At 34.3% G+C, this 21,951-nt stretch overlaps 1 protein-coding gene across 4 annotated transcripts in view; it reads left to right on the top strand.

Moving 5' to 3' along the window:
* The window catches only part of Fcho2 (FCH and mu domain containing endocytic adaptor 2), a 124,839-nt gene extending 104,468 nt beyond the window's left edge, over positions 1-20,371 (top strand). For 2 of the 4 annotated variants that reach the window (XM_048800145.1, XM_048800144.1), the window contains exons 19-27: positions 1,470-1,599; positions 4,400-4,459; positions 6,574-6,685; positions 9,774-9,929; positions 10,287-10,419; positions 13,120-13,319; positions 14,003-14,067; positions 17,323-17,487; positions 17,941-20,371. In XM_048800145.1, the coding sequence (XP_048656102.1) occupies positions 1,470-1,599; positions 4,400-4,459; positions 6,574-6,685; positions 9,774-9,929; positions 10,287-10,419; positions 13,120-13,319; positions 14,003-14,067; positions 17,323-17,487; positions 17,941-17,963 (1,044 nt within the window). In that variant the 3' untranslated portion in view covers positions 17,964-20,371. The remainder of the gene's footprint in view (positions 1-1,469; positions 1,600-4,399; positions 4,460-6,573; positions 6,686-9,773; positions 9,930-10,286; positions 10,420-13,119; positions 13,320-14,002; positions 14,068-17,322; positions 17,488-17,940) is intronic. The other 2 variants (XM_015497807.2, XM_048800146.1) reach the window with 1 other exon arrangement.
* The last annotated feature ends 1,580 nt before the right edge of the window (positions 20,372-21,951 follow it).

Below are 21,951 nucleotides of genomic sequence, written 5' to 3'. Positions count from 1 at the left end.
TTATTTTTTTTTTTTTTTTGGTGGGGGAGGGGGTACCAGGGATTGAACTCAGGGGCACTTAACCACTGAGCCACATCCCTGGGCCTATTTTATATTTTATGTAGAGAGTTGCTTAGTGCTTCACCATTGCTGAGGCTGGCTTTGAACTCACAATTGTCCTCAGCCTCCAAGTAGCTGGGATTAAAAGTGTGTGCCACTGCTCCCTACCTGATCTCCTTAATTATTTTTAATTAAGCTGAATATACCTATTTTTTTGAAAAAGGAAATACCTTAGGAAATGTTGCTAATGTGTTATTGGAGCAATTAGGAATTTGGAAAGAAAAAGTCCATTCACCCAAGTAAAAGACAAATAAGTTGGAGATATATTTTTTCTTGTTTGTTTTTATGTTTAACTAGAAAAGTACAAAGACAACAGAATTAAGGTTTTCTCAAACTCATGAGGGAAATACTTTCTAAATGAGGAAGCATTACAAGGAATTACAAAGTAAAATATGGACAAATTTGTAAACATCAAAAATAAAGGGGAAGCAATGGTAATGGAGGGAAATATTTGTAACAAGTAAGGCAAAGGATTAGTGAAAGTTCAGGTAATACTAAACCAAAACCTCATCACATTATTCTTTTTTTAAAATTAATTTATTTTACAATAGAATGTATTTTGACATACAGTACACAAAAGGAGCACAACTTCTCATTCCTCTGGCTGTACATGGTTCAGAGTCATTCCACTAGTGTAATCATACATGTATATAGGGTAAAAATGTCTGTTTCTTTCTACCATCCTTCCTATCCCCACCCCTCCCCTGATTCCCCTTTACACACACCAAAGTTCACATCACATTATTCTTAAAACTGAAAATTCATATTCTGTTTTTACCTACCAAATTAATTAGAAAGCCAAGCATGATGGTGTATACCTGTAATTCCTGTAATTCAAGAAAGCAGAGGCAGGAGGATCATAAGTTCAAGGCCAGTTAGGGAAACTTAGTAAGACCTTGTCTCCAAAAACAAACAATAAAAATTAACTAAAAAGTCATTTTAATTATTATTTTTCCTTCTTCTGTGAGTCATCCATTCATTGCTAAGGGTACTGGAGAAATAATCTGACATGTATTGGATAGTAGGGTAAAGTGAATAACCCTTTTGGGAAGCAGTTTGGTAGTATATATGAAGAGCCTTCATATTGTTTAAACTAGTAATTCTGACTTCTGAGAATCTTTATTAAGCACAGTTTTTGACATACAGGATATTTTATGCACAAAGATATTTTTAATAGCATTATTTTAATAACAGCCTCTTCAGCTTTCAGTATATTCTTAAAAATGATTTGACATATGGCATCTCTGATTTTGAATTACAAGAAACAATAAATTTGGCTTGGTATATTAAAATTATCTGATACTTAAAAATCTTCTCTGACAAGGAAAGAATTGTTTTAGCATTTTGATAAATAACTTTTTGTTTTTAAGCCCAGGCCATTCAGTCCACCTGTAACTTCCAATACCAGCCCACCTCCTGCTGCTCCTTTAGCCCGGGCAGAAAGTTCTTCCTCTATCTCATCATCTACTTCATTGAGTGCTGCCAATACTCCAACAGTAGGTAAGTGGTCATTGTTGATTATGAAATTTAGCATATGAAGGATGAACACTATTTTATATATACATGTATAACATACATATATATTTTTAATGAGCTACTGAAGAATTTAATAATAGAAATATTTTTTAGGAAACATACCTAACATTGTCAAACTGTTCATGTTTCCTTTTGTATTTCAGTCTTTATTATGTATAGGAGAATTTTAACTGTGGCTAGCACTATTAAGGATGAGTCAATCTGTACGTGTAATCCCAGCTACTCCAGAGGTGGAGGCAGGAGAATGGCAGGTTCAAGACCAACTCCAGCAATTTAGCAAGACCCTATCTCAAAATAAAAATAAAAAGGACCGGATATGTAGCTTAGTGTCAGAGGTCCCCTGGATTTACTCCCAAGTAATTTTAAGAAAAAATCAGATGTATAAAGTGCTGGTCAATATAAATAGTTGAAGGCAAAATATAATGGTATGCTTTCAACCATGAACTAATAATTGCATTCTTTTATTTTTTGTTTTGGTACTGGTGGTTGAACCCAGGGACACTTAACAGTAAGCTACATCCATAGACCCCTTTATTTATTATTCTAAGACAGGGTCTAACTATGTTGCTCAAGCTGGCCTGGAACTTGTGATCCTTCTGCTTCAGCTTCCCAAGTAGCTGGTGTGCACCACTGTGCCCCAGATAGGTAGATGCATTCTTAAGAAAGTTTGTGTTTTAAAAACAATTGGGTTCTGCTAGGCGTGGTGGCACGTAATTGTAATCCCAGGGGCTCAGGAGGCTGAGGCAAGAGGATCATAAGATCAAAGCCAACCTTAGCAATTTAGCAAGGCCCTGTCTCAGAATAAAAAATAAAAAGGGCTGGGGATATAGCTCAGTGGTTAAGTGCCACTGGGTTCGAGCCCCAGTACTCCCCCCCAAAAATAATAATTGTGTTCTGAAAACAATTGGTTCAGTGAAAGAAAAGGGTTTTGGGCTTTCAATGAATTATATTTTTTATATGAATTTAAATCATAAAGATTTAAAAATAGCTATTATATGAACTATAAGCCTAAACCTCATTGAACAAATCCAGTGTTTTACTAGCTCTAGAATATTTTGCTCAGGAATTTTTCTGTCATTATCTTTACTTAGTTCTTCCTACAGATTCTTTTCTCAATGTAATAAGCAAAGTGCAAAGCCACATCAATTGTGTTTCAAGAGCAACACCTGAAGTACACTAAATGAGCACCAATTCAATAGCGCTCAAAGTGTAGTTGTTGGACCTGCAGCATTTGTACCTCCGTACTTAGTAGAAATGCAGACTTTTAAAAATCAGACAGTCTAGAAGTGAGGGTACCAAACTTTTTACAGCCCTTGCAAATGATTTTTATAATGCTAAAGTTTGAGAATGACAGTTTTAATTAAGCTGATTTAATTGTATTCAGTTTAATTTGTCAAAATTTACTTAAGAGTAATGTATCTTATCTGTGTGGCCATTATAAATATAGCATAAGTAATATAGGCTAGAAGGAAATATGAAATGTTTTGATTTCTAAATGCCTAAACATGTGACCACCTTATATACCTTCATATATAGCATTTTCCCATCTTTCAGATTCATGTAAATTGAATATATCTAATAAGCTTGTCTTTTTATTATCTAAAAAGACAAGCTTATTAGATAATAATGAACATTTTTATTTTTGTTTGTATATGTGGTCTTGTTAATTTTGCTTCCTGCAGATTCTATTAAAAACTACACACACACACACACACACACACAACACACCCTACTAGAAATTAGGAAGCTATAAAAACCCAGCTAAACCAACCGCAAGTATATATCCAAAGGAATCAAAGTTAACTATAGACATGCCTACATATCTATATTTTTCACAGCACAATTCACAATAGCCAACTTATGGAATCAGCCTAGGTGCCCATCAGTAAATAAATGGATAAAGAAAATGTGATGCGTATACACAAAGGAGTATTATTCACCCATAAAGAAGAATGAAATCATGTTATTTGCAGGAAAATGGATGGAACCGGAGAGCATCATGTTGAAGTGAAATAAGCTAACCTCCGAAATACAACTATTGCCTGTTTTCCCACTATGTGGAATCTAGTGAGGAAAAAAGACAACATGAAAGTAACAGGAAGACTACTAGAGAAAAGGAAGGGAATGAAAGAGAGCAGGGTAATAGTGGAGTAGAAATGATAAATATGTTAAATATGCATGTTTGAATATACCACAATGAAATTCATTATTATTTTTTAAAATATTTTTTTAGTTGTCAATGGATCTTTATTTTATTTATTTATATGTGATCCTGAGAATTGAACCCACTGAGGCACAACCCCAGATCCAAAATTCTTTTTTCTTTACAGTTAAAATGCACAAGTAAAATTTTAATTAAAACAAAAAAGTTTACATATAAAATCTGTACGTGGAGGAAAAAAGAAAAAAATCAGGCAGGTAGTCTGGGTAGCCAAAATAAGCTTTAATTCTTTCACATTATCTAGATTATTTAGAAGATTTTCTATTTCTGATGGATATTTCAGGTTAATTTTTTATTGAGTAAGTCATATTTATGATTTCAGCTAGTGTTGGCAACAGGAGAACCCCAAGTTGGTGATAGTGTTGATTCAGGCAAGGCAGGTGGATATGCCACCTTTGTACAACAGAGGTCTTTAAATCTAAATCTATGAAGTCTTCTTTGTCATGATGCTTTTTCAGCTCTCTGTTTAGATTTTAAGTTTTGATTCTTCTTGTTTCTTGAAAATGTTTTCCTGCAATATTTTGTTTTATTTAAATATGATAGAAGATGATAATTTGATTGGGACACTCTCTGAAATTGAAAAGCACTGTGAGACATCACCAGGTATTGTATCAGAAGCAAATATATGTGTTGACTAATGATTCTAAAGTGTATCTAAAATACTTTGTTACCTAATTTTTCCTTTTCCAGCAGTGTATGGTATCTCAGAAATTGAGAATAATACTAAGATTAACTATCTCAAATTTGTGCTAATTGTGTCTAGTTACTGTACAAGATCCATTGATATCAATCTGCAATTATCAAAGATAACTATTTTTGCATTTTCTTTCATTTCTCTCTCCTTGCCTCAGCATTCAGAAGTATCAAAAATAAAAAAGAAGCATCATTAAATCTGAATTCTAAAGCTGTCAGAATTAGGGGAAAAATGATTAGAAAAGAAGCACAAAGAATGTATCAGCTTAAAAAATTATAATACTTAAACTACTAGAGCAAAGGCTGTTATAAGAAAAACATGGATAGTTGAAGTTGGGAAAACATAAGTAGGAGATAATTGGGAGTGAGCCTCTGATTTTTACTCCTAAGTTGAAAGGAATTACACATAAGCACCCATTGTTACAGGAAGATACCATGTGCCCTTTACCTCAAATTTATAAGCTCTCTGGATTTTCAAAGCATGCAATTGTCTAAATATTACAGACTTAAGCCAGAATTGGAAATAAAAATGTTCTTATTAAGGATACAAAGAATATTTCGTTTCTTAAAAATTATTTATTTAGATTAATATAGTATAAATTTAGAGATTTTTCTAGGGACTTTAATAAATATTTCATATGTAAATTAATTTTTTTGAAAGTATGCTTATGCAATATGGATTTGAAAGGTTAACAAAATTAGAAGATAAAACGTGGATCTGCCAAATGTTAAGTAGATTTTTGAGTATTTTTCTTACTTTCCAAAACTTTACTTGGTAGTATTTCAGTAACAAGCATGACAGTTTACAGGGAAGCCATTTTAAGAATTTTCATATTATTTGCCCAAATTAGAGGATTGAAAGAATAACTAACTTTGAAGATTTCTCTTTCCCTCTGTCTCTCCTCTTCCTGTCTTTCCTTCTTCCTCCCTTTTTCTATCCCTCTTTTTTTCCTAGGTCCTCTTGTATGCTAGACATGCACTCTACCACTATGCTACATCCCCAACCTTTGTAGGTTTCTTTAGATTTTCATAGTCAAAGTAGTAGCAGACATTATTAATGTTACCCTTGACTATGTGTAAATATCCATTTGTGTGAGTTACTCAAGGAGAAATATCAATTCCATATTTAAAACAGGGAGCCCTTAGTATCCACAGGGAATTAGTTTTTAGGACTTCCTAAGATAACAAAATCCATGGATGTTCAAGTCCCTTGTATAAAATGCAATAATGTTTGCACATACACTCCTGTATACTTTAAATCATGTTTAGATTACTTATAATACATTATACAGTATAAATCCTATGTAGATAGTTGTTATACTGTATTATTTAGGGAATAATTATAAGGAAAAAAATAAGTGTTCATTAGACAATTTTTTTTCCAAATATTTTCAGTCCATGGTTGAATCCACAAATGTAGAATCTTCATATGGAGGGTCAACTGTGTAATTTTCCTTAATTAAAAAAGAAAAGGTTATGGGACTGGAGGTATAGCTCAGTGGTAGAGAGCTTGCTGTCTATCTTGTTAGCGAGGATATAGAGAAAATTGAGACCTCTTGAGCACTATTAAGAATATAAAATGGTACAGCTGCTGTGGAAAACAGTACGGCTATTTCTCAAAAATTAAACGTAGAATTACCTTATGATACAGCAATTCCACTTCTGAATAAATGCCCAAAAGAATTGAAAGCAGAATCCTAAAGAGAGTTTTTTATTCTCATGTTCGTAGCAGCACTTATTACAGTGGCCAAAAGATGGAAACAATCCAGCTGTCCACTGACAGATAAATAGATAGCAAAATATGATATATACATACAGTGGAACTTTATTTCCTTTCTTCTTTTCTTTGTATTACATTACAATTTGTTTATGCTATATTTTTAACCACTCGATTTCTCTTTGGGGCATCATTAAAACCAATTATAGGGTCACTTGTGACAACCTAACATTGTGAATCTGACTGTCATGGTTTTTAATATATGTCTTCCTGAAAGATTTAACAAATGTTTTTCTATGTATTCTAGGTGTGTCACGGGGTCCCAGCCCTGTCAGCCTTGGAAATCAGGACACTTTACCCGTGGCAATTGCCCTTACAGAGTCTGTAAATGCGTATTTTAAAGGAGCAGATCCCACCAGGTTAATTTTTTTAAATACTCCTGCATGTGTTTGTCTGTGTGTGTATTTGCGGTCAGGATGGGGTTTATGCTGAATTTTAAGTGTTTTTCTTGGAGTTTTTGTAGGTTAGGGTCTTTGTTGATTTATTTACATTTTGCCTTCTAATTTCAGTATTACCTTTCAAATTTAAAAAAATCATTATAGTCAGTAATAAATGATGGCTTCACCGTATTTTATTTACTGTTTGACTAGTATGGCTGATGGTGTATCTTTGGTGAAAGAATGGCATTTCCTAGAGAGACCTAGAATGCATGTTTCATATGAGACTTTTGCAGAATTGGCTTAGCATCTTACTTTTAAGAAAGTCATAATTAAGCACTTGTGTATGACTATGATAAATGCTAAGGATACTTTAGTAAACAAAACAATGTTCTCTGCTGAGCTTGCATCATTTATCAAGGAAAAACTATATGTTTAGGTATTGATATATGCTGTGAAGAAAAATAAACCTGGGTAAGAGGGTGGAGAATAGCAGTGAAAGGGTACTATTTTAGATCCATTGACCAGGGGAAACCTTTCTGAGATTAATTTAAGCAGATATTTGAAAAATAGAAGTAAGCCATGCAGATATCTGGAGGAATATCATTCTAGGAAGAGGGAAACAGCAAGTGAAAGGGTCTGGGTAAAAGCATGCTTGGTATACTCAGGAAATAGCAAGGAGAACCATGTCACTAAGTAGAAGTAAACAAGGGGGAGAGTAGTTGAAGATGCAACCAGCGAAGTAACAAATCAGGTTGGGCCTTGTAGGCCCATCATAGAGAATTTGGAATTCATTTTGAATGAGATGAGAAGCCAAGAAGGTTTTGAATGGAAGAATGATGAAATTGCTATTAACATTTTGAAGGAGTATTCTAGCTGCTCTATAGAGCATAAACTGGAGGGAACCAGAATAGATTGAGGGAGAATGAGTTAGGAGGCTAACTACAGAAGTCCAGGTGAGAAATGATGGTGGCTTGAGCAAGGATGTTAGAAACAAGGTGGTGAGTAGACATGAGACTCTGAATGTATTTTGAAAATAGTTTTCAAGGTTTGCTGAGGTAGTAGAATGCTAAATTTGAAGTGCTTGTTATAATACTTAGCCAGGCACCTTAAAGGAGTGGATAGAAAAGTGATTGGAGAACTAAGTCCTGATCTCCTACAGGATTGAAAACAGTTAAGACAAGAATGATCTAGCAAAGGAATTTAGACAGCAGGCAGCAAGAGAAAAGAGGAGAGAACCATTACAGTGATGAAGATACTAAATGAATAATCATTTCTTGAAGAAAGATACGCAGCTATATGTGATGCTGTCAGCAGGTCATAATTTGGCTATTAGCAGTGTAAAGGTCATTGGTGGCTTTCGCAGGAGCAGTTTTAGTGGTGCACATGGAAGTAAGCCTGTTTGCAGGAGAGTGTTGGAGCAGGAGATGATGCAGATTTAAACTCTAAAGAAAAAAATATAGGTAATTATTTGGATGTTTTGCTCTAAGGGGAGGCAGAGAAGTGGAATGATGGCAGGAGCAAAATAGCTGAATCAGAGGAGGGTTTTATTTATTTTAGTTTTTGTTAATTTATTTAAAAGTTTATATAAATAATCTTTATATAAACATTTATTTAAAGTTTATATATATACTATACATAAAGTTTATATATCTGTATATAAACTTTAAATATAGATATCCCAGCATGTCTGTATACAGATGAGAAAAACCCCGTATTTGTGGAGAAAAGAGAATAGACAATGCAGTGAGAGTGACATCCTTTGGTATGTAAAAGTTGATAAGTTCCAGTCAGTCAGTGTAATTGACCTTAGGTGCAGAAATCTGTTGAAAAAGGAGAGAAGGCATAAGATACAGATAGATTAGGAGTTTAGTAGTGAAAGTGTGAGGAAGTTCTTTTCTGATTTATTTCTTCAGTAAAATTAAAAGCAAAGTCATCAGCTGAGATTAGAGGGAAAGGGGATATTACAATTTAGGGGGAAAAAGAAAGTACAAGAGTGACTAGATGAGGGCATGTTTTAGAATTATCAGGTAACATCCAGGGGTACCAGTTCAGAGTTTTGGTTAGGTGGTGATATGTTTTTCTGTTGTCACATTCAGCTGTACAGATGTGGATAAGGAGCTAGATTTAGCCCAAACTCTTTATTTGACCAAGCAGTCACAGTGAAAGAAGAACAAGGGAGGGTTTGTGCAAAGAAGAGTATCTTATGATGGACCTAGAATTCCAAAGATAGGAGGAAATGAAGACATAAAGGGTGAGTAGAGATTAGTGAAAAAGGTTTAGGAATAGTGGGTTATGGAGGTTTGAATGAGGCTGGGGAATTTTTGAAGATGTAGTATTAGTCAGAATGAGTTTGAAAAATACTAAGTAGGAAGTAGGTAGTGGGGAGTGTGAATTTGAGATTTTGGAGGGGCTGCGCATGGCTGAAGTAGGCTGAAAGGATCATTGGAAGTAAAGGACTAAAGAACTTGGTGACAAAAAATATTGAAAGCACCATCTAGGTGGATACTGAAATCATTAAAATTATGAGACAAGATTGAGAGTGAGCCAGAAGCTCAGATTTTCAGGGCATGAAAGGGAGGGAGTTTGGAATACAACTTGAAAGGGAAAGGGGTAGTGAGTGCTATAGTCTGATGCACAAGTTTCAAAGAAAGAAGAAATAGAGGGCAATGAGGAGCAGGAGGGACATGTACCAATAACACCATCAGGTCCAGTGCTTTATGGGTCTAAGAGGGGAACATGGCTACAACTAGGGGTAGTATTCCCAGGGAGGTAGTGCCCTTAAGGTAGTTCAGGGGATGGTAAAGAAACGTTATTAGTGTACTTACATTTGTGTTTGAAGTTTAATTCTAGGAAAAGATGATGCTAGATGAGTGTTCTGTTTCTCCTAGAATCATTTTTATAATTAAATTGAAGAAATAATTCATCCATAATTATGATAAAAGATATATATATGTACACATTGTCACACATGTATATACACATACATGTATGTTTTTTTAAACCAAACATGCTTTAATTAGAAATTAAAGTATCTTATTTTAGCACTTACCAACGTTCCCAATTTCAGATGTATTGTGAAGATCACTGGTGATGTAACTATATCATTTCCAAGTGGAATTATTAAAGTCTTCACTAGCAATCCCTCTCCTGCTGTGCTGTGCTTCAGGGTGAAAAATATCAGCAGACTTGAGCAGATTCTTCCAAATGCACAACTTGTGTTCAGGTTTGTGTATGTTTGTTTTGAAGGTTGAAGTTTCTTTGAAAGAAATGTTTATAAGAAATTAATATTTAATTTGAGGACAATACCAAAATTATTTACTATTATTAAACAGTCTCTGTGGTTTTATTTTGTTTTTGAATTAATGACAGTTATTTTTAAAACTTTTTGTTTCATTCCATCTTATTTTTCAGGCAACCTTCTCCTGTGTTTGTTCTTCATCCTCTAATCTGAGAGGATGAATGAACCCATCTTTGGGTTCATTTCTACTAGTCTTAGAGAATTATTTATCAAATTATTACATAGAGGCAAAGGAAAAAGATAAGTCAAATAAAATAACAAAAATGTTTCTTATGCATATAGTGATCCATCACAGTGTGATTCCAACACAAAAGATTTTTGGATGAACATGCAAGCTGTTACCATCTACCTCAAGAAGCTATCAGAGCAAAATCCAGCTGCTTCATATTATAATGTGGATGTATTAAAGTATCAGGTGAGTATTACATCATTGCAGAAACCCTAAATTAAAACATTAACAAATGGAGTCTAGCACATCAGTAAATGAATAAATATATCTTAGCCAAATGAGGTTCGTTTCAGGAATGCAAGGATGTTTCAAAACTAGAAAATCTGTTAATAAATGAGAGGATGATACAGTCAATTTGATAGAATTTGTTTAAAGTACTGAATAAATATAAATACATAAATTTGTACTTAACCTGAAAAGACCAGTAGCATTAGTCTTAATAACAAAACTAAAATAATTAATTGAAGAGAGGTATGGCAAAGACACTCATTATTCCTATTAATACTAATAGGATTGTTATTGAAGATTTTTCTAAATGTGTTAAGCCAGTACAGTTGGATAAGAGGATAAAATAAGCAGTAATAAATATTGGAAAAGAGGAACCAAAAGTATTATTCTCAGGTGATACCTGGAAAATTCAGGAGAAGCAATTAGGAAACTATTGTGATCTAGGGGAATTTAATAAAGTGACCAGTTTCAAAATTAATATCAAAATTAATAACTTTTTCAATCAGAAAAACTAATAGAGAAAAATACAATAAAAAATAGGAAGAAATATAACAGTCTGTTGGCCTTGCATATATGTAGGAAAGTATTTATTCATTTAAGGGAATATTCATGATATAAAAAGTTTAGTTGTTTCTAAATTAAAATTTAAATTTAATGTGACTCTGATCAGAGACCCCATAGAGATTATGTCTTTGTTTATGTTTGGAGACTTGATAATTATTTTCAAATTCTCTGGAAGAATAAAACCTGGAAGACTAGGTCAAGAAATGTTCCAAACACTAAAGTGGAGTAATATTTTAGTTTCTTGCTGGTGAAGATGAGGGGATGTGGTACAGGGAGGAACCCTTATACACAGTTAGTAGGGATGTAAATTAATACAGCCACAATGGAAGAAAGCTAAAAATAGATCTACCATATGACCCAGCTATCCCACTCCTCGGTGTTTATCCTAAAGAATTAAGTCAGCATATTTTAAACATACATGATACCTATGTTTCATAAAGATACATATACCTATGTTTATTGCAGTACATTTCACAGAAGCTAAGTTATGGAAGCAGTCTAGATGCCCATCAACAGATGCTCTACCCAGTATGTAGGGGTGTGGCCACTTGTTAATGGGAACACAAATAGAACCTCAGAGAAGGCAGTTGTAGCAGATTGTTGGGTAGATATAATCTTTAATTCAACAATTCCACTTCCAGAAATTTATTCTCAGAAATCATAGTAAGTGGGCAAAGATAAGATACAAAGAATATTCATTATAGCATTGTTTGGAAACAATCTAAGTATATATCAGCAAAGGAAAAGATTGATTAAATGAGTTCTTACAACCATTAAAAAGAATGAGTTATGGGGTTGGGGTTGTGGCTCAGTGGTAAAGTGCTTGCCTAGCACAGGTGAGGGAGTGGGTTCAATCCTCAGCACCACATTAAAAAAAATAATAATAATAGAATGAGCTGGCTGTGGTAGCATGTTGTTATAATCCCAGCAAATTGGGAGGCTGAGGCAGAGGATTGCAAGCAAGTTTGAGGCCAGCCTCAGTAATTTAGTGAAGCCCTAAGCAATTTAGTAAGACCTCAAAAAATAAAAGGCTGGCGTGCTTTAGAGCCCTGGAGTTCAATCCTCAGAGAGATGGTGGTGGTGGGGGGTGTTATTATTTATTTATTATTTAGTTCGTGCTAATTGCTAGGAGCAGGACAGGAGGACAGTACACATAATTAAATAATATTGTTTGTTAGAAGATAATGACATGGAGAAAAGGGGGGAAAAAAGTTAAGGAAGATTGAAAGGGTCATTTTTGTGGGGGCCGGGGAGGCAGTACCTGGGACTGAATTCAGGGGCACTCGACCACTGAGCCACATTCTCAGCCCTATTTTGTTATTGTATTTAGAGACAGGGTCTTGCCAAGTTGCTGAAGCTGGCTTTGAACTCTAGATCCTCCTAACTCAGCCTCCCTAGCCACTGGGATTACAGGTGTGCGCCACGGCACCTGACAAAAGTGTAGTTTCAATGAAAATTTGTAAAGGGTGGTCAGTGTAGCTTTTCTCTGTGTGTGTGTTACTGGGGATTGAACCCCAGGGCCTTATAGATGCTAGACAAACATTCTACCACTGAACTTTATCCAGGATAGCTTTTTAAATGGCTTCAAAAGGAGCCCTTTGAGCAAAGAGTTGAAGAATTGGAAGAAAGTGTGTCATTTATTATGGGTCAGATGATTAAAGTCAACCATATTAAGTTGGAAGTATTGATTGCAGGCTTGTGGAACTGTTTGGTGAATCTCCCCTTTTTCTATTGTTTTATATTTAAATTCTCATTATTCATAAATAATTCTATGTTGAATGTTGAAAAGTTCTCAAACTTTACACAAATAAGAATTATCTGATAATATGCTGATTTCTGGGCATTGTCTCTAAGCTGTCAAATCAGATTTTCAGCAGTTAGAGCCAGGGGAACATGCACCGTATACAGGCACTGCAGATGTTTTGATGTTGGTCATCCCATGTGTACATGCTGAGAGTGACCCTTTACTGTTACTAGCATCAGTACTCTTATTAGATAGTTTTTGATTCTGTACATTCTTATGTTCAAGTATCTGTGTAATGAATATGACTTAATTTACTCTTCAGGCCAAAGACATTTTTTTTCTTTTTAAAGGTATCATCAAATGGCATTCAGTCCACTCCTTTGAATCTTGCAACATACTGGAAATGTAGTGCCAGCACCACAGATCTTAGAGTGGATTATAAGTACAATCCAGAAGCTATGGTGGCACCTAGTGTGCTTTCCAACATACAGGTGGTGGTACCAGTGGATGGAGGAGTCACAAATATGCAGTCCCTTCCCCCTGCAGTGTGGTAATTTAATATATATTTCTGAACTCCTGCTAAATTTCTATTGCAGCCCACAACTTTTAGAACCCAAGTTTTCAAAATTATCTTACAGATTTCAAAAGATTTAGTACAGTTTTCCCATAGAAATCATGCTATAAAAAATGCTGTTAATTTTACTAGTCAAGATATAGTAGCCTTAATCCAAAATAATCAGTTTTGCTGTAAATGCCATCCGACTGAATGAATACCTTTAATTGCTAAACTTCTTTTAAAAAGTGATAATTATTCTACAGGGTTAAAAATAGCATTTGGTATATCTCTAGGAACACCTGTTAGTGTTCAGTAGTATTACTGTCCTCTAACTACCTCCCTCCTCTCCTCTGTTAATATTAGTATAGACTCTAACAACTCTTTATATTTGTTTCATCATTTAATAACAGTGTTTTCCCGAGTACCTGTTTAAGGTACCAAGCCACATATACCTGTTCAGCTTTTTTTTATCAGTAGAAACTAGAGAACTTCTATAATCTGGTAAATTTCCATTAATTAAGAAAGAACATTTATTTATGCTATATCATAAACATATTTCTTAGCAGTGTAGTTGTTAATAGTGAAAATACTTTAGGTGCTTTTATTTATTAAGTGCCTATGTATGCATAAGTTAATGTATTAGACACTTAACCTGACGATATTTATTTGTGTTACAGGAATGCAGAACAAATGAAAGCCTTTTGGAAATTGTCTGGCATTTCAGAAAAATCAGAAAATGGAGGTAAGTATATGCATGCTTTTTTGTGGTGTAACTGAAAATGGATTTTGTTGTTCTTGTTTTCTTTTTGTGTATGTGTGGTGCTGGAGATCAAACCCAGGACCTCAAACATGTACCAGTGAGCTATTCCCCCATCTTGGGGTTTTTAGGCATTTTTATGGAAAGTTGCCTCCTGGAATTGCATGCCTTCAGTTCTAGAACTGACCACTAGGTGGAAGTTAACACCTTAAATATACTGGACCAGCTATGATTCAGATTTTTCCTTTCTAGATTAAAGGAGCTTTCCCTGCAAGAAAATGAACATGTTTTGTTACAACTTTATAAATATTATGTAAATGCCTCTCATATTTACATGATAACATTAAGAAAAAAACACCTAATAAAATGAATTTAAAAAATAGAACTGTCTATCCCAGGTAGGTAACCTAATAACTAATTAAAACTAATTGAACACATTATTTGGTTCATTCTGGCCCCCTAGAAATCATTTAGAATCTTCTTACTTTTTAAAACCTCTTGCCCACCCCAACTTAATAAGAAAGTCTTTCCTGGTTGTTTTTCCTTATTAGAACTAACCATCAGCAGTCTTTAATTCTGTGAAGATTATTTTAAAAAGTTGTTATTTGCCTCCTTCAAGTCCGTACCTATGTTTCCAGTAGGAAGGAAAAGTCTATTCTTGCTGGTCACTCCTAAGATCTTCCCTAACTAAATTTAAAATTAGCATATGATTCCCAGTGTTTAATATTAGATAGTTTAATTTTCTCTTAATAAAAAGAGAAGTCTTCTTCCTTTTTTGGAATGCTTAATTAGCCTCCAGTAACTTTTCCTATTGAGAAGGTAGTTTTGTCCTCTGCTCTCTTGGCTTTTCAGATTTTGCTCAACTTTTTCTTTTTGAACATTTTGAGCATAATGTCAGTAATTTTTCTCCTACATATTTTTGTGTAAAGTACCATGAGCATGTCTTTATTGTCTGGTTTATACCTGTTAGGCAGAATCAGACCTTTACTAAAGAGGTGCACTTTGAATGAAATACCAAGCTAATCTGCAGTTCCTTTTTTCTGTTTGGTACTTAAAGGTGGCTGTTTTCAGGTAACCAGATACACTGACTTTTACCCTAGTTATATGACTTTAGGGAACCACACTGAAATTCCTAGTTTAAACTGGAAGTAAGGTAGACATTCTACCTGCATTGAGGACTTGCATTCAGCTAGCAAGAAGGGAGGATGTCTTTTCCCCCCACTTAACGAAACTGTACAATAACTCATAAATACTTATCAAGAGAAGAATTTGTTCTCAAAAATAAGCATTTTTTTAAAGAGAGAGAGAACTTTTTAATATTTATTTTTTAGTTTTTCGGTGGACACAACATCTTTATTTTATTTTTATGGGTGCTGAGGATCAAACCCAGTGCCCCGTGCATGCCAGGTAAGCGCATTACCGCTTGAGCCACATCCCCAGCCCTCAAAAATAAGCATTTTTAATCACATATTTTAATAGTTTCCTTCTGTTATTTAGGTATAAAAATCTCTGTGAAAAATTCACAAATCTGATTGTACTGTAAAATAAAAATGTTTTCTCTTCTGGCTCTGTACCCAGAAAAGGGACAGGAAATAATTCTGAAGTTTAAGAAGTTCCTTAAATTGACTGGTCTTTGCTCCTAGTGTAATTTTCAAGAATTGCAAAAGTTTGGCTGTCTTCCCCCTTGCAGGTAGCCCACATTCTCCCTTGAGTGCGTGTATATTTCTTGCTTTACTCTCTCTTTTGAGATCACTCCCATTCTCCCTTGAATATGTATCTACTTTCCTAAATAAACCTCTCAAATTTAAAAAAAAAGTTGTAAAAGTTTAAGGAAGACTTGGACAATAGTTAAGAGTTCTGCAGCAGTTCATCTCCACTCTGATCTGTGCCACCAATAGAATAGACCAGTGTTGTGACATCTTGTTCCACATTTTTTTCTACCGTTACACTTCTGTACAGGGAATCATACCTAGCAAGTCTTGTCTATTTTACCTAACCAGAAACATGGGAACTCTTCTAGATTCCTACTCCTTTTTCACCTCTTGACTTCAACTCCTAAATATCCTTTAGATGCATTGTTCTTTCCTTTCCCTTGGCCTAGTTCAGATCCCTGTTTCTTGACACCTGTGGTCCTAAACTATTTTGTTGACTTACAGCTGGTCTTCCTATTTTGAATCTTGTTTTTCCCTTCCTTTCCAGGGCACTAATCGAAGATATTCCTGTCTTCCTTATCATGGGTGATTCCCCAAAGTCCTCACAACTAGTCTAATCTACTGCTCTACACTTGTATCATATTTTCCAGCTATTCTACTATAGATGCAGTACTCTTTTTATACATTTTAGATGCAGTTCTCTTAAATGCATTGGGCTCTTGCAGGTCTCCTGTCTCTGTACCTGTGTAACCATCACCACTACCAGAAGTTAATAGTTTCATGTAGAGCTATGTGCTTTTGTGTCTATAGCTTCTGAGAGCTCTTTTACAGCATTTATCATATGTATTATAATTATTGGTTTAGTGTTGTCAAGGATTAGAGAGTGTGTTGAAAAAAATTGTTATATCAAAAGGAATTTCTGAAAATCTAAGGCATGATGTTAGACAAGTAAAAAAATTTTTTTAAAGAAGAGTGAATAGAAAATAGTAATGTTGATAACAATTCTTTCCAACAATAGCTACCTTTCCTTTTTCACCTCTCTGGTCCCCATGATCTGATACTCAACAGTAATTTTGTTTTTTACTTTATCCTGCCTATATATATCCCTACTAGCATTTCCCTTTCTGCTGCTCTTAATTGCTTATTTCTTTCCTTTTGACTTAACTTCAATGTGAATCCAGCATAGAAGTCTTAATAATAACCATCTCTGAAGATTACTGTTAAGAAGATGGAGGGCTGGGATTGTAGCTCAGTGGTAGAGCGCTTGCCTTGCACCTATGAAGTCCTGGGTTCAATCCTCAGTACCACATAAAAATAAATAAATAAAAATAAAGATATTGTATCCACCTACAACTAAAAAAAAATTTTAAAAAAAGAAGATGTATTGATTATAAAAAATCAGATTCACTGAATATAATCTAATTTGGAAACAAGATAATGGTTTGTTTTTCCTGTACACATTTCATTAATTTAGAGTGGGACTGATAATAGTTTAGTTTATGTGCTAATGTGATTTAATTTGTTGCACAATGTATTTTACCTCATTTAAGTTTATTCTTTCTTATTTATTTGTTTGTTTGTTTTGTAGGTTCTGGGTCCCTCAGGGCAAAATTTGATCTTTCAGAAGGACCCAGTAAACCCACAACACTTGCAGTGCAATTCCTCAGTGAGGGAAGTACCCTCTCAGGAGTAGATATTGAACTTGTTGGCACTGGCTATAGGCTTTCCTTAGTAAAGAAGCGGTTTGCCACTGGTAAGTTGCAATTTTTAATGTACATGGGAAACATTTGTATTCTTTTTTTTGGTTGGGTCGGGGGACCAGGGATTGAACTAAGAGGCACTCAACCACTGAGCCAAATCCCCAGTCCCATTTTGTATTTTATTTAGAGACAGTCTGAGTTGCTTAGTGTCTCACTTTTGCTCAGACTGGCTTTGAACTCGCCATCTTCCTGTCTCAACCTCCTGAGCCACTGAAATTACAGGTGTGGGCTGCCTCACCCAGCTGAAACATTTGTATTTTAACAGCTACTAAACAGCTGTTAAGTAGTTGATAATCTAAAGGCATTGAAATTTTTTCCTTGAACCTTGGAAATGTGATTCTAATGTATTCTAAATAGCAAATGGAAAATAGGGTTCTGTGTCTGTGAGCACAATGAAAAATGTCCTTTGAATATATTTGAAACTGTAATTTCTTGGTGTTTTCCAGGAAGATACCTGGCAGATTGTTGATGGACCTGAGAAAGTGGTTGGCTTAAGGGAGTAATACAGACCTGCCATTCTGCATTATACCTGTTCTTTCCAAACACTATTGTAACTTATATGATGTCTTTCAAACTTAGACATATTTGAGAGCTAACTACAAACATTAAATCGCACTTTCAAAGTGAGTCATTGAAAGAAATAGCACTGAAATGATTTTGTACGCTGTAAACGATCATATGCAATATTCAGGAAACACATTTATTCTGATTCTCAGTAAAAGTGAAGTTTTCATAGGCTAAAATTTTAAATTATCTTCAGTGTCTATGTTTAAAAGGGGGGGTTATAGTGTAATATCAGGCCTAAAATTTCAGGAGAGCAAGCACAAAATAATTTAGCTTTCCGTAAATTTTTAGTCTAAGATAGCTTTGAAATTTCATAAGTTTGATATTGAATGAATATGAACAGAACATGAATTCTAAGTTTTAGATAATGTTAATAACTCAGAACACTCAATTAAATTGAGTTATGTGCCATAAGGTAATCAAACCAGAGTTCGAGCTGTATGCAAAAAATCTATAATTTGATTCTCATAAACATATTAATAAGGTGTAAATGGTGTTTTATATGATTTTTGAAATTTTCTCAAGTGCAATGTGTTTTAAAAATAAGCTTGCAAAAGACAGCAGAGAAATTTACTTCTGCAATTAACTTTATAGAACTTGTGATTGTTTTGATGAATTAATGGTGTAGATTTAATTTATTTTTATATGGATTGCATAATGTGTGCCTTTTAAAACAATAACAAAACCAGAAACGTGCCTAAGTTTGTGTTCATTAATGTGCCTCACTTTTTTCCCCTTACAACAGATCTCTTATTCAGAATCTTACAGTGGTTATGAATTTTTATAGGATATTTGCAATTTTTGTTAATACCTTTGGCATTCCTTTGGGAAGAGAATTCAGAACAACTAAAGGATAATTTATACTTCAGAATCCTGGCTCACCTTAGTGATACACTGTAGCCACTAGACAGAGAAATAAGCCTAAGAGAGTATGTTTACAGGAGGAAAAAAATTACCTTCAGATATTTGACATTAACCTCATCAAAAGTATGTGAAACAGATAAATTCTGAAAAACTATGATGGTAAATTGGAAACTGGTATTTTAACTCTCAATTAAGCATTTCCCTCAACCGTGTTTATTATCATTTTTAAACTGATTATATTGTGAACATGTAGTATTGTATGAGGAATACATTTTTTAAAGATTATTTTTGGCCCCAGAGGGAGAAGTACTATCACTTGTTTTCATTTGAACAATTGGAAAAATTACCAGTTTGTGTGTTTTTAATATTTAATTCCTACATGGTAAAAATAGGTAAATTATTTGAAGCAATAGATTGGATTAAGCTCTTAAAATGAACTATTCATACTAAATAGTAAAAAGCCTAACTTTGTATTCATGAAATATTTTAAACAAAGTTTCATAATTTACAGATGGGAATTTATTTATACTGACAAAAAAACAGTGTCATTCATTTTGCATAGAATTGGTAACTTGTGTTATATATGATAATTTATATAAAACCACTAATTGTAATATTAAGCTTTACAGAAAATAAAACCCCTATCACTAGACATTTATGTAACATCTTGCTATATTCTAAATATGCAGAAACTCTACTCCTTAGCAGTATGTAACACAGTATGTGCATTTTTATATATCCAGTGTTAGCCCAATTCTAAATTTAGATTTGACTAAAGCAACACATAAGACAATTTGCTAAAATTTTAGTCTTTACTAAATAGCAAAATTAGGATTTCTAACTCTTATATTGTGCTCTTTTAAATGCCAATTACAGTCCTTTACTGGAATTTTAACTGTAAGTCTGCTTTGCAATCAAACTACTTTTATTAGGCAGTTAATATTTCATTATTGGAATTCAGACACTATTATACTCACCATGTTTGTTTTTAATCAAGTATTACCTTTAAAATGTACAATTAGTGAAATGGTTAAACTTCTGCACTTTCTTAATTGCCACAGTCTTCATACCAAGTGTTGATACATAAATTTGTATTGGGTACAGGTTACAATTTTGAAGCCATATGAGTTTATACTAATGTTTTTTTTTCTTTTAAAAATTCACTAATAGTGTAAAAAAACAGATTTTTGATGGGAAATATGTCTAGCAAGCTGGTTCTTGCTTATGTATAGTGATAAACTTTGTAGCTGCCTCTTTAACCAAGATTTTGTAAACACAGAATGCTAACAAATGTGAGTTTTTAAGGATTGTTATTTACTACTTTGGATTGTAATTAGAACAATGCACATTTATCTTCCAAAATTTTGTAAATATTTTTGATTTTTTTTTCATAAAATGTAAATTTTACATAAAAGTTGTACCCTTAATAAACATGTAATATATAATTTATCAATCGGTTTTTGTGTTTTTGTATGCCTATTTGTAGTAATAGCTTGTCATAGATGTTAGGACAATGCAAGCCAGGCAAGAAATGAATAATTGGTTTTGAACTTTATACAGCCATTTGTGCAGGTATACAGATTGAAGTGTTACTTAGTTTTTATTGGTCATATAGAAAACTACATTTGGAGTATATCTCCAAAATGTTGAAATTGTCTAACAAGGGACTGTGTTTTTTTGGTACTGGGGAATTAATCCAGGGGCATTTAACCACTGAGCCACATCTCTGGCCCTTTTTAAATTTTATTTAGAGACAGGGTCTCACTGAGTTACTTATGACTTCATTAAGTTACTGAGGCTGGCTTTGAACTTGCAATCCTCCTGCCTCAGTCCCCCACCACCCCCAGCCACTGGGATTACAAGCGTGAGCCACTGTGCTCAGCAAGGGACTGTTTTTAATGTATTTCTAAATATGTTTAAATTAATGTTGTTTTAGCAATGACTTTCCTCCGAACCAGTATCTGCTCAGGAACACAGTCTACACAATTTAAAAATTATAATGTTCTAAAGAGGTAGTCAAGAACATGAGGCCTTAAGAAAAGAAAAAGTAGATTTAGAAAAAAAAATGGGGGAAGAAAATGAGAAAAAAGAATTCATCCTAAATATTGAAAATTTTGTCAAATCTCTTGTCACCAACAAGGAGCACTTTAGGTATTTAGGTCAAGTTGGGAAACCCATGGAAAGACCAAATAGTACTTTCAACATTCATACCATAACTCTGTTGTGTCAGTTAGCTTTCCATTGCTGTGACAGAATACCTAAGAAAAACAAAGGAAAATTTGTTTTGGTGCACAGTTTCAGTCTGTCATCAGCTGGCTTCATTGCTTTGGGCCTGCAGTGAAACAGAATCTCATGGTGGAAGCATGTGGTAGAGGAAAGCTGCTCACCTTGTGGCAGCCAAGAAGAGAGAACAGTGGAGGGGGGAATATTACCCTTCTAGGGCTCACTTCCAGTGGCCTACTTTCTCTAACTAGGCCCCACTCCTAAAGCTTCCACAACCCCCAGTAGCATCAACTGTGAACCCATTAATACATTAATCTATTAAAGTCAGAGCCCTCATGATCTAATCATTTCCAAAAGTCTCACCTCTGAACAATACTACTTTGGGCACCAATCTTTCAAGGCATAAACCTTGGGGAATGTTTCAGGTCCAAACCATAACATCCATCATGTTTTTCTTTGTTATTTTTTCTTTTCTCCTTATCCCCACTCTTACATTTATGGGATGATAGGATTCTAACTGCTGTAAAAGTCTCCAGGGCTGAACACAATACAATATTGCTAACATCACAGTCTGAGTAGGTTCAAGGATGAGCTCTGCTCTATATAGTAATGTGGGAACCCAGGCTCCTTCCATTTTGGATTCTGCTCAAGAACTCTATTTGGCCAGAGAAGGAAAGAGCAAAGATTACATGGAAGTTTTTTTGTGGGCCAGGCCCAGGCTTGGAATCATTACTTCTGTTCACAGTCCATGAGCCAGAACTTGATCTTGGGGTTCCAACCAACACAGGGAAAGATGGGAAGTGCGG

The sequence above is a fragment of the Marmota marmota genome, unplaced genomic scaffold (genome assembly GCF_001458135.2).
Source record: "Marmota marmota marmota unplaced genomic scaffold, marMar, whole genome shotgun sequence".
In the NCBI taxonomy this organism is placed as follows: domain Eukaryota; kingdom Metazoa; phylum Chordata; class Mammalia; order Rodentia; family Sciuridae; genus Marmota; species Marmota marmota.
The sequence above is the reverse complement of the archived record's forward strand: the minus strand, read 5'-3'. Positions and strand labels throughout refer to the sequence as shown.